The sequence below is a fragment of the Apis cerana genome, linkage group LG1 (genome assembly GCF_029169275.1).
Source record: "Apis cerana isolate GH-2021 linkage group LG1, AcerK_1.0, whole genome shotgun sequence".
Lineage (NCBI taxonomy): Eukaryota > Metazoa > Arthropoda > Insecta > Hymenoptera > Apidae > Apis > Apis cerana.
In genome coordinates, this window is record NC_083852.1 from 7,408,575 (window position 1) to 7,422,284 (window position 13,710).

The 13,710-nt window shown below is 27.1% G+C and overlaps 1 protein-coding gene and 1 long non-coding RNA gene across 3 annotated transcripts; one reads left to right on the top strand and one right to left on the bottom strand.

The window, feature by feature from the left end:
* Window positions 1-1,168: 1,168 nt before the first annotated feature.
* On the bottom strand, window positions 1,169-11,465 carry LOC107995016 (homeotic protein caudal-like). 2 transcript variants are annotated; one of them, XM_017052239.3, is made up of 4 exons: window positions 10,541-11,465; window positions 7,968-8,036; window positions 2,109-2,254; window positions 1,169-1,548 (listed from the first exon to the last, which is right to left on the bottom strand). In XM_017052239.3, exons 1-4 carry the CDS (start codon window positions 11,184-11,186, stop codon window positions 1,276-1,278), a joined length of 1,134 nt encoding a protein of 377 aa, XP_016907728.1. In that variant the 5' UTR covers window positions 11,187-11,465; the 3' UTR covers window positions 1,169-1,275. The 2 variants fall into 2 exon arrangements, with proteins under 2 accessions (XP_016907728.1, XP_016907729.1); XM_017052240.2 differs by lacking the exon at window positions 7,968-8,036.
* LOC114577121 (uncharacterized) lies at window positions 8,632-12,664 on the top strand. The gene is made up of 3 exons (XR_003696923.2): window positions 8,632-9,163; window positions 10,697-11,190; window positions 11,465-12,664. It is a non-coding gene; the product is annotated as an uncharacterized LOC114577121 (long non-coding RNA).
* Window positions 12,665-13,710: the final 1,046 nt, after the last annotated feature.

Here is a 13,710-nt window from a genome sequence, read left to right on the forward strand (position 1 = left end):
GAAGTTGTAGCAATATATATACAGATAAAATATGTTAGCATGGAATTAAAAAAAGAAATAAAAAAAAATGAGTTTAAATGAGAAAATTGAATATCATAATAAAATATAATCATAATAAAAGTCGATGATTAAAATTAGTAAGTCTAAGAAAGAAAATTATATAAAATACGTTCGATACGTTCTTTCGCGTCCTTTTTTGAGGCATATATATATTTATATAAAATGTTAATGTATTCGTGGCATATTTCTAAAATGATTTTAGAAATCAAAAAACAAACACAAAAATCATTATATAAAATGAAACTTTTAGAAACAATTTAAATTCGCAGTAAATAATATGAAATAAGGTATATAACTATAAATATATAAATATAACTTTATTTCCATTATATTATTGCCTAATTGTTTCTGTTATTAGTGAACTTAAATTTTTTAAATAAATAAATATCAACATTTTCTATATCAATTTTTGCTCATTTTTTTGTTTTGCCTTCTAAAATCAATTTTTTTAGAAAATATCTCACGAATATATTAATAGTTTATATAAATGGAATATTTATTATAAATACTTATTTATATAAAAGTAATTTCACGTTTTTCTCTCGAAGTGATTTCACGAGTGACTGTATTTAAAAAAAAATATATTGCATTTTTCGATAAGAAAGCATTATGATTTGTTATAAATTTCTTCTATTAATTTTTCATTAAAATTTGCTAAAATTAGTATATAATTGCACAACTTTCTTTTAATTTCCTATAAATAGATAGATATAAAAATTGATAGTATTGCAACCAGATAATACAATAAAATTACCCATCTTAAATTACAAAAATATAATTATATTTTTATAATTTATAAAGAATAATTTTATAATCCTTCGAAATAATTATAATATACATTATATTATTTAAGAAATAATTACATATGTACATTTCGATATTTATATCTTTAACATATAGCTACGAATTTATTTTTATATAACACATTCAAGTTTAATAGGGGCTTGAATCAATCTTATTTAAAGTTAAACTATCGATAATATAATTAAGTAATAAATTAATTATAAACTAAGAAAAAGATATAATTAGTAGGAGTAATTATGGAAAGTTTTTCACGAGTCCTCAAATTATCGTGAGATCATATATCACAATATATATCTATTTCTACTTTTCTTTTTCTTATTCTATCAATATCATTCTTTCTATATTGCATATTATGACGGAAAAAAATGCTTATGGTCAGTCATGATTGGACCAAGTTATTGAATGTTCAGGTCATAGATTGTTTGGCATAGATTGGGTCTGTGGGGCCTGCAGCGTAGGGGGTGCGTGATTCAAACTAAACATCTGTGAACTGTGACTTAAGGATGATGAGCTACCATTGTGCATCAATCCACCCAGCATTCCTCCAAGTGATAGACTCGCCATTGCACCGCTCGCGCTTGTAACACTTTCTGCTGCCTTCAATTCTCTTTCTCTCTCCATCTCTTCCCGTTTCTTCATCTGTTTGCGTTCTTTTGCTCGTCGATTTTGAAACCAGATCTTTACCTATAACATGATCAACAAAACATTCTCTTTATAAATAAAAATAATCAAAAATAATGAAATATGAAAAGTATGATGTATAAAATTTTAGATTTATTACAGGCTAATATTACAATTGCAAATCAAATGAATTTTTTTAGAAATTTTAATAAATTTTAAATGCTTTAAGTGGAAGAAAAAATAATTTTCAAATAATTTGATGAATAAAATAATTTATTAATTAAAATTTGATAGATATCGTTCCTATTCCAAAAATAATGGAATATTTCAGATATTGTAGCTAATATATTATAGTTAATAAATATCTAATTATAAATAAAGAAAAAAAATATTATAATAAAGAAGAATATTAGATATTTTAAGAATAAAAATAAAATTTTCACGATTAATTTATTAAATTATAAATATCGAAAGTGAATTATCAATTACTTTGATTTTTTTCATGTGATTTTTTTCATTGCCCAAAATCTTTGTTTTTATTTATTATGCGACTTATATTTCGTATTAATAGGCACATGTTTTATAGATTAATATTAATAAACATATGTTTTCGATATACTTACTTGTCGTTCAGAGAGTGAAAGACTGAGTGCAAGCTCGGCTTTACGGCGGATTGTGATATAACGACTATAATGAAATTCCTTCTCAAGCTCCAGTCTCTGATGATCTGTATAGACTACTCTATATTTATCTTTTGTTCTGGTTTTTCCTGCAAAAAAAAAAATAAAAGAAAATAGAAAACGAAGATAACAACTGACGTTATTACACATTTAATATCTGCTTCCCTAATTCTCTTGTCAATAACATGTTTAACAGAGATAACGCTTTTGACGATCGTACTCGTAGACACATCTCGAACAAAGAGGAATTAATAAAGTAAGTAAAACAAGATTTAAAAAATGTTCAATACATGCAACAACGTGTAAATCCATACAAACGATAAATCATGACAAAAAAATAAATAGATACTTATCATTATATAAATAAATGTCTATAATATCTATTAAAATATTATTAAATTAAAGAAACTGAAATATATATGATTACTTTAATATTAATTATTAATAACTTATCTTATATATTAATCGAAAATTGTTTGTAGAAACAAAACAAGAAACTTCTCTCGAGTAGAAGTTTTCACGCGGAGAAAGGTGAAGAAAATAGCACAAAATATTTCTTCGCGGATTACGAACTTCGAATGGAGAAAATAGCAAAAGAGGAGCCGACAAGTTGATGTCGACGATAGTGTGAATTCAACGTGGCATTCGAAATGTAATAACAGTATGAAATACAAAATGAGAAAAGGATTGAACGCAGTGAAAGAGAATAAGAGAAAGAGGCCATGGTTGGGAATGGGACGGAACGGGAGAAAGGAAAACGATTAGATAAGACCAGGCCGGCAAGATCAAAGGCGTGCACGTTAATCCACCACTCCTCGATAACAGTGCTCGAGGCCTTCGAGACATCACGAATAAGCTTCGACCTTAGACTTTTTCGATGGTATATAAGTTGAATTCAGCATGGCTGGCACAAAATCATCGAGATTACAGAAAATTGGTGCCAAAGGGAAATCGATTTCATTTAAAAAGTCATATTCTTTCTGAATATGACAACTTTGTGTTTCGAGTTTTTCTTTTTTTATTTCTGTTTTATCATTAAGCTGTACCAAAGTAGGTATTTAATAGATATTTGACTATTACAAGCGAATGAGATTCAGAAGATATTTATCGTGTCTGTTCAAATATATTATAATACGTCGAATTTCGAATCTTGTCCAGATTATAGTTATAGAATCATTGAATCATTTGAACATTTTCAATTTTTTGCGCTGATAATTATGTTAAAACGAAATAACATTAAACGAAATAAATTACAGCAAATATAAAATAAATTATATCTATCTATATCGAATATAGATAAAATTTAATGAAACATTTTGCAAAATTACGAATATAATTACGAGTTCTATGAATATTTTCTTTTTTCGATAAACTTCGTAAAATTTAAACATAAGAAATATATATTCTTCGAAGTAGTATCGAGAATTCATTCATAATATATTCGAATATCATTTCATTTTTAATATTGTTCAAAACCACAAATATTTGCCATATTAAACACGATCGTTGCTGAAAACCGAATATAATGCATATAAACAAATGTAAAACATCATTAAATCTTATCGACAGACGTTTTATCTTGGAAGATTGTCATCAAAAATGAAAAAAAAACATTCCAAATTCTATGCAGTATTACATCTTAATTACGACAAATTTTCCTACGCTTAATGTAAGTAAGTACTTGTACATATTGCAAATAAAATTTTCTGAAGGATTTCATTCAATAAAACGTAATGTTTTTGGTTAATTAAACATAAAAAAAACACAAATTTAATAAGTGGATAAAAGATAATATTAGAAAATAAAGAAGGTAATAAATGGGAATATCTGCAGAACGTAGGAATTAATCTGTGTCGAATCATAAACCGATTTCTTTCGTGGCACTCCGATTTTTAACTGTTCAAGTTATACCACTTGAACTTTTATATATCCGAAAAAGTCTATCGGAATCCCAACGGAGAATGTTGTTTGAAGGGGAGAATAGTCGGTTTTTCGATATAAGAAACGCGTAGTTGTGTGAGTCGGCAAGGATTACCGTCGGTCTTTTTCATCTTTCTGATATCGAAACTCGCACCTACGATTATCCGACTCTGGTTCCTTGTCAACACTCGATCTACTAGTATTCTGAATAGCGTAATTGTTACACCAGGTCAGTCAAGATAATATATATATAAAAGAAAAAAATATTTTCTTTAAATTTTAAATTCCAAATGATATTCATCAATTATTTAATTATTTAATCATTTCTCGAATAGTTATTAATTCACGAAAATTATGTAACTTGTTCTTATATTAATAAGAACTCTTTTAATTTGTTCGATAAGAAAAAAACAACGTAACACCTATGAATGTAAATCGTCAGCGCAGTGTACATGTACTACAAATGGAAGAATTTGAGCATTACATAGAAACATATCGTACGATATTTGTTCAGAGATTACAAAGAAACTTCTTTCGAAACGCCTACCTTAAGCATCAAATGTATTCCATCGTTAAAAGTCAACATACTCGTAAAAGAATCCAAAAGAATCCACGCGAGATCAACCCTAATTTTTACATGGAAAATCTTTCATAACATATTGAATTGGTGCAAAAGATGTCGACTTTTTTTATCTGTGCAACAATTTCAAATATCTCAAAAAAAAAATGTCAAAAACAATGTATTATATTACGTTGAATACATAACTTTTACATTTTTATATTTACGTAAATTTTAAATGATTAAACTTACTAGACACTTGACTTTTTCTGTAAATATAAAATCATTATTAGACAACACGGTCCTTGAACTTTAATTAACCAAATCCGTACCACAATTTCGTTCTTCGATATTTTGATAGAACAAGAGGGATGAATATTTTGCGTACGATACGGTAGAAAAGTGAGACAGAGGAGAAGGGAGTGAGGGAGCAAAGAAACAGGACTCTTGGGGCTCGTTGCCACCCCATTATAGCATTTGCTCTTCCATTTCGCATGGCGAAATGGTGAAAGCGCGTGCCCCGTTTTTCCTGCCACTCTCCGCCGATATTCTCGACTACTCTCTGTCACCCTCTTAACCGCGATCCCCATACTCCTCCGCTTTAACCGATGCTTCTGGATCCGCTCGGGTACCATTCGTCAGTGGCATTACCTCTATTGTACCGTGCAACATTTGTATATTGCATATCAAATATCGGTAGCCGGACACTGCTTTCTTGATTAAACTTGTTACATATGAGATTTTTTTTTTCTATTAATTTAGTCAGCACACTATTCTATTTTGAATTTCAAATAATTATATTAAGCAATAATCAACAACAATTAATTTTTCAACAAAATATTTTACTATTATTTAACATTTCATTTTTTTTTTGCAGGTAATATCTTCTTCCATCGATTGGACAAGTTATAATTGTAAAAATAAAGATGAAAAAATTTTTAGATAAAAAAATTCTTTGGATCAAATTTCTCTTTCGAATTCAGTTTATTCCGTTTACATGAAAGATTAAATTTTTATATTTAAATATAAGTTTAATGATCAAGTAAAAATGGTGAAATTGGTGTTATTTTCATGGTGTAATGAAAATAATAGTTATACACTTAAAATTCCTTGATACACACGTTCCCCTTTTTCGCCCATTTCGAAGATCAAAATCAAAGAGTAAAACGCAATTTTCTGAATCGCAGAAATCGTTATCTGTAATTAAACGAAGTATGAGATATTTATCTTCGATAGCAGTACTCACGCGTGTCACAGCGATACCATAGACGCTAACGTTTACAAAAATCTGATTCGACTGATCCCATGAATTTAATTGAATTGCAATCTCGAGTGGTTCGCGGTCATATTTCGTAGTATACGATACAATGATCATTCCAACATTACAACGTTTAAAAGTACCAGGATACAAATTGCAAATTGCAGTGTAAAGATGAGTAATAATGATAGCAAATCCGAAAACAATTTATGTTTTTGAACCAGAAACAATAAAGAGGATTAAAATATTATTGATCCTCTGGACACTTTAAGTGTCAAGTGAAAAATCCCTACTTTGACCTTCATCTTATTATGACATTACCGTGCAAAGAAGTTTAACAGTCGGTTCTTAAGTTGTGGCCAAAACCAAGTTAAATAACATAAAGGATCAGGTAAGAGAAGAAATGAATCGCTCGATATCGTTTACTGGACACAAAGATGTTTTTCTCTTAAAAAGATTTAAGATTAAGATGAATGCCAAATGGTAAATCTCCCGTCGACTTCAACTGACTAACTTACTTAATTAATCTTTACTGTTGGCAAAACAAATCATTTGAAAATATTTTACGATATAATTATATATTGATGTTAAATAAATTTGATAATTTTTTATTTCGCGCGATAAAATTAGTCTTAATGCGATTCAAACTAATCTAATAAAATTTTTAAATAAATGATTAAATAATGATTAAGTAAGACCGAGTAATGATTATTTGATGATTAATGATTTTTCAAATACGTTTATTATATGATATTAAATTTTTAAGATTTATATGATCTGTTTTAGAAGAAGAGTAGATAGAGTAAAATTGTAAATTTTACGTTAAAAAATTAGAGCTACTTAAATATTTAATATTTCTAATAAAATGATCATATAATTTTGTACATCGTAACTATTATCTTATTATCTTTTAAAGTGATAACTAAATCAAATTTCTTTTCATCCTTCTGTAAAGATTATTACTATTAAAAATATTATTATCCGATCGTTGACCAATCTTTTCACGATGCAACTAAAATGCCTTCAGTAATAAAGTCCGGAGAAATCGCGAATATACCTATTTCTATCGAAGAATCGAGCAAACGCGGTCGTTTCGAAGGACTAATAATTACGAGGAAAAATCGCACATCGACAGGAATATGCGAATACCCGCCACGAAATTGTAATACGTATTCTGAATGCGAGAGTCGTCTTTATACGAGGCAACGGCTGCCTGCAATATAACCATAAAATGCAGATAATAGCCGCTAGAAGGTATTGAAGGGTCGCACGGTTGTGAAACGGTAGAAAAAAGAAAAGAACAGGATAAAATTGAGCACCAAGAAGAAAACAGGATAGAGCTTTGATGCTCGTCGTTCTGACGTCTTCACGATTACTCCGTATACATGCTACTACTAACTGTATTGTCTGTATTTGAATTGTTGTCAGTTGAAAATAAGGACCTTTTGTGTTTATATTTCCGTAGACAATTTGAATACGACGGTTTAAAATTAATAGTTTTATGTTTATATACGAGAAAAAGTCAGTCAGGATACGAAACATTGAAAATAAACTAGAATATCTGTTGAGGATTTTTTTCTAATTTTTTTGAAACTGATTGTTGATACTAATAATAAATTCAAATTAATGATTCGATACAAAATTAATTAAGAAATTAAAAATTATTTCAATCGTAATATCATTTTTGTCTCGTTAACATCATGCAATTACATTTGACAATATATATATACGAAAAATAATTGAAGAAATTTGAAAAATGTTTGAAATTTAGAGAAATATATGTATATTTAATGCTAGATATATCATCATCAATTATATTCATATTATTGGTAAAATAATTTTTATGAAATGATGAATAAAATTACATAAAACATGCTCAAATTATATAAAACGAGCTTTAAAATATAAAATGATTAACTGATAATTACTTCAACGTAATTTATAATTGTAGCATGCAAATCATAAAATATTCGAGAATGACACATATCTATATGCATACATATATATATAAACATTTATTTAAATGAAAATAATATAAAATATAGCAAACGATATATTATCGTACCAATAGTATCAATGATGCAGACTTCATGAACCGTTGAATCTGCATTGTTGTTTATTGTTACGTTGCATGCTGCAATAATAGAAAATATATCACTAAATAATTAAATATTTTTATCGCGACATAAATATCCTTGGCATCCTAATCAATAGAATATCGAAAATGGATTTATCAATTATATCGAATCAAATTGATATCTTCGAAATCATATAACTATTAAAATTACTAAGATGTAGTATCTAAATTTTCTTTTATAAATTTCTAATAATAATTTAGTTCTTTATCTATTAATTTTCTATAAACATTATATTTTCTTCAATTCGAAATTACTTCGTAATTTTCTAAGTCATAAATCTTTTCTACCGCAAATAGATTTAATACTATAATAGGAAGCTCAAACGATAAATTATACCTATACGAGAAATTAATTAAAAAACCGAAAAATTTACCGAAATAATTAAAATCTGTAATATCATAAATCAAGAAATAATTTCAAAAATTATAAAAATTTATAATTTTAAATGTAATTTTAAATTTCTCTAAAACTGTTGGCTTAACCTTTCGTTTATCATTGAATATATGTATCTATATAAAACTTTTATACGTTACTTATTTGCTAAATTTTTTTTATACAATCTAGTTTGAAATTTCGAAATTCAATCCAATAATATTATCAAAATGTTTCCATTTTAATAAATGGTAAATAAGTTTTTAATGAAATCTTTTGTCGTTACATGATTCCTGAAACCATTATGACACGAAAGAGTAGCATTCCCGCTTTCGTTGGTCCGGTTGAAAATCGGGGCGACAGCAAGAGAGGACGGAGATTATCTCACAAATATTTGAGAGCAATTAGATGTTTGCTCGTCTGTTACCGTGTTTACATTGTTCTTCGTATCTAGACCGCAGACGTGTTTGTAACCGTGCACGATGTACACCAAGTTCTCCATGGATATTTCATTTAAATTTTCTTTCATTTATTCGTATATTCGTATAATTGATCAATTTATAATATATTATAAAATTTAATTAATAATTAATTAATTAATTATGTCATCAATAATTAAATTATTAATCATTATATTGAATTTATATTTTTTATATTATAAAATTTCTTAACAAGAAAAATTCGGCTCAAGAAGAAATTCAAAACATCTTCAAAACATTAACGAAAAATTCTACAGGATGTACAACAAACAGTAAGTAGATACATATTATTTTGAATTTTTTGTTGTAAACAAAAAACATCATATTTATTGACATAGAAAATTAACGTTCAAATATATTTTAAACCAAGCAAATATTTTAATAAAATACAACATAATAGAATTTATCAATAATATTTCAAGTTTCTTCGTAGATCTATTCCTCAATTTTACAATGATAATATGATTAAAAAAATAGAATTATATACGTAAATGAAAAGATTTTGTGGTACGATCGCGACTCCATTAACGCGGACATTTTATCGGTATTAAGAAATTTTAGATTGTTTTAATGTGACAATTACAATTTCGTTTAAAGAACAAATTTTATTTTACATAAACAAATCGTGAACAAAATAAATTACGCTAAAATTATGTGATTATCAATTTATTTATTTATATATTTTTCAAATCAAATAATTATTTTCTTGTACCGTTAATGAGTTGTATAAATGTTGTATAAATACAATTGATATCGAATTTGATACATTGGAAAGGGCATTAAAATTTTAACGAATAATTAAAATTTTATTTTCTTCTATCGTTTTCTTTTCATTACGTACTTATATCAAACAGTCTGATGAATGCAGCAATTCGGATCTTTACAGGAATTTTACTCGAAAAAAAAAAAAAATAGAAAAAAGAAAAAAAATAATTTCGTATCTGTATTCATTTCCATTTTCATTATTTCATTATATATGGATTAAAATTTAACCGGTAATGATTTCATAGAATATTATTTCGGATTTTTTAATTGTACTTAGAATTTAAAATAACTTAAAATTTAAATAGAATAGAATATGAATGAATCGAATGATTTAACTATATTCTATAAGTAAATTAAAAATTGTGAGAGTAACCATATATATTTTTCGTTTCTCTATTTAATTTACTATTCGAATTTGTGTAATAGCGTTATTTGATGCAATTTGGTGAATATTTTAATATAATATATCTTACAGATCAATATTATCAATATTATCAATTATTAGTTATTAATTATTATTATTATTAGTTATTAATTATTTAAACGTAAAAGAAAAGAAAAGAAAGGAAAACTAAACTAACTTCAATTTCCAAATCTTGAACAAATAAAATGATCTTATAGAATATTAATTAGTATATCTTGTAAATATGAAGATATTTGCTTTTTAAATTTTATTTTCTTATCGCGCTATTTATTAGATACTACATCATATCAATATCAATTTATTTATTGCAATTCATGGTTTTGAATTTTTAACGAAAATTTAATCAAAAAAGTTAATTCAAAAAACTATCATAACAATTACACGATAATAATATCATAACAATTATTACGATAATTTTTCTTACTTAATATAATATATAATAAATTTTTTTTTCATTTACCTGGGTTCGGTTGACTTTGATATGATGTCTTCTTCATCCATTCGTATGGACTTCTAACCTGAGCTGGTCTCGGTGTTGTGCTGTTGTTGTGTACATTGGTGTTAGTGTTTACATTACTATTATGGCCTAAATTATTACTATTGTTTCTGTTGTTAGGTGAAATACTATTGTTGCTATTATTAGTCGGTGGAGAAGTTGGATTGCTGGAATTGCTCATTTCGCTTCCGCTAATGGTGTTTGGCGGGCTTGTTTCTCCAGCTCCAACTCCTGTGTTTGGTTCATCGCCGGTCCAATCTGTCACTCCGCTTATTTGCGACTGTTGGTATACCGGCTGATGATGTTGGTATTGGAGGTGTGTGTACGCGTGAGCATGATGTGACCAGCTCGGTAGAACTTCCGCAGGATCTAAGTACTGCTGTCCAGCAGCCTGGTGGTGTACTCCGTGCGGATGTCCATGGTACCCGTACCAGTATTGTTGGCCACCGTCGGCAACAGATGAACTACTCGCGTGCTGTTGCGTCTGTTGCACTTGAGTTTGTTGCATCTGTTGTGCTAATGGTTGTTGGCCAACAATCTGTTGTTGCTGCCGGTACATCGCGAATGGAGTGTAGTAAGACATCATACCGAGCCCGCTGATGTCCGCCATTGAGGTAAGATGATATTATGCACTTGTACTATATAAATATATATATATATATATTTACGCCTATCACTAGGCTGTATTAATAAATAACCAGCTTATCAAGCTGTATTAATAAATATTCCAGCTTATTACTGAAGCTGTCGTCAATATAAAAATATTATTAATTAGTCAAGTCTTTCATAATTTAATTTTGTGTTTTAAAAATGTTAAAATTTTTTAACTTTGTTTCCATGAAGCACTGAGAAGGATTGAGAAATATTAACACTTGAGTATCTATTTAGCGAAAGGACTGTTCTCCGAAGTGGACTGATGCACTCACGGATCTTCGGGGTACACTGCACAGAACGAAAGGAAACGGCCATCAACTAGATGACCGTTGAGCACCCGCGATCTTATTGAGATGTTGGTTACGACTGCTTTCTGATTTGTGTCCATCGAAGGATCCAACGTCTTTACTTAAGTAACAAAGTCCGCCTACAGCGTGCTTTTATCCCCACCGCGCGGTCACTTTTCCGCCAATCGTCATTCAGTTCTCCACTCTCCAACCGTAATGGCCGTTCGACCATCGTCCCAACGCCCAAACATGCCGCTATTCGATAAAATACGCGCGGAAGGCGGTCCTTACGCCTCCGAAAACGCGATTCCCATGTAAAAGATGCGAAATAGACAATATTTTTCCCGCTTATCGCACTTTACCAGCACTTGTCCACGTTATGAAAATATATCTTTCGTCTTTGTGTGTTTACATGACCTCTACTTCTAGTGGGAGAATTCTTTTAATTGGATGCATGCAAAAAAGTTAAAATTGTTAGATTTGACTTTCATGATATTATTTTGATAGTATAATTAATATAGTATAATTTAATATTTTTAATCATTTTTTTACACTTTGCTTTCCCCAATAATGTTTTCTTAGAAATTTTTTAATATTTTTAATTTTTAACATAAATAATTTAATGTTTTTAATTTTTGAGTTAGTTTTTTTAATTGTACATATAAATATATACAACAAAATTATTACCATGAAAGTTTGTTATTATGTAGTTATATTACAATTAGTTTTACTTAAACATCATATAAATTAAATAATATCATGGTTATAACTATTTTTAAAGAATCATAATTATCATAATCATAATCATAATTAACAATATTTTTATTCATTTTTATTGAAAATGAAAAATACAATCAAATACAAAATCAATTCCATGCAAAAAATAATAGAAAAAACTAAATTTATAGCATTCTAAATTTTAATTTTATTTGACTTTTATGAATTTAAATATTTTAAAATTTAAATGATAAATAATTATTTTATTACAGTAAATATTATAATTATGAACGATAATATTGTATTGTTATACTATTTTATTTAATATTACATGTAAATAAGTATATTTAGACAATTGATGTATATTTTTATAGAGTTATATATATTGATGTATGGATGGGAATCGCGTTCGTTGCACCAAGCCAACAAATTAGTATGATATTTTATTGCGTGGTCGTAACAAAATCATACATAATTAAGAATGTATAACAATTATAAATTGCAACAGCTCGGTTCATAAATCATCTCGCTGTGAAAATGATTTAAAGCTAAAAACTTGAATTTGCCATGAGTATGATTAAGATCGATCATCATCGTTTATTACGTTTACATAACCGTTAAATGAGAATTAAACATTTGCGCATAACGATTGCACGGACAATCTATATTCAAACTATTTTCAACAATAATATAGATATCCCTTGCTTATCAGTATATTCTATATTTGTTTCCAGTGACTTGAAACTCGTGTTCTTTACGTTTCATTCGTGAATACATGTACATAAATACATATTTTTCATTAAATTAATTTAACCTATACAATTAACTTATTAAAATTTATAAGCGTAGATACATATAATTTAAATATATTTTGGAAATTAATTTAAACTTATCATATTATATTACTTTTATTAAAAGTTTTAGGAATTATAAAAAATGATTGATAAAAATTTGAAAAGTAAAATTTTCTTGCAAGCTTTTGCAAATATTTAAAAATTATCTTTTACTTCTAAATTAATAATAATAATAATAATAATAATAACAACAACAATAATAATAATAATAGAATAAAAATATGTATTACATGACTTTATATCATTTTATGATTTATAATTAAATTCAAATTATCTACTTTCTGTCAAAATATATAAATATATGTAAATATTTTTTTTCAATCTAAATTCACTTAAATTTGATTTGATAATAGATTAAAAAGTGATTTTTTTTTATATATATCGAGTATATTTCCAGAAATAAGATAAGTCAGTTTCAATAAAAATATCTAAGTACTTACTTATTTACATACATTTATGATTAAAATATCGATTTTAAACTTTTTTAAAATTTAGAAAGATAAGTAAGTAAGTATCTTATAAACTGACTATAATTTAAGAAAATTTTTTTTTTTACGTTTCTAATAGTATAAATAATTTATCTTTATAAAATCTAATTATTTGTAAAATTATGGAATTATTT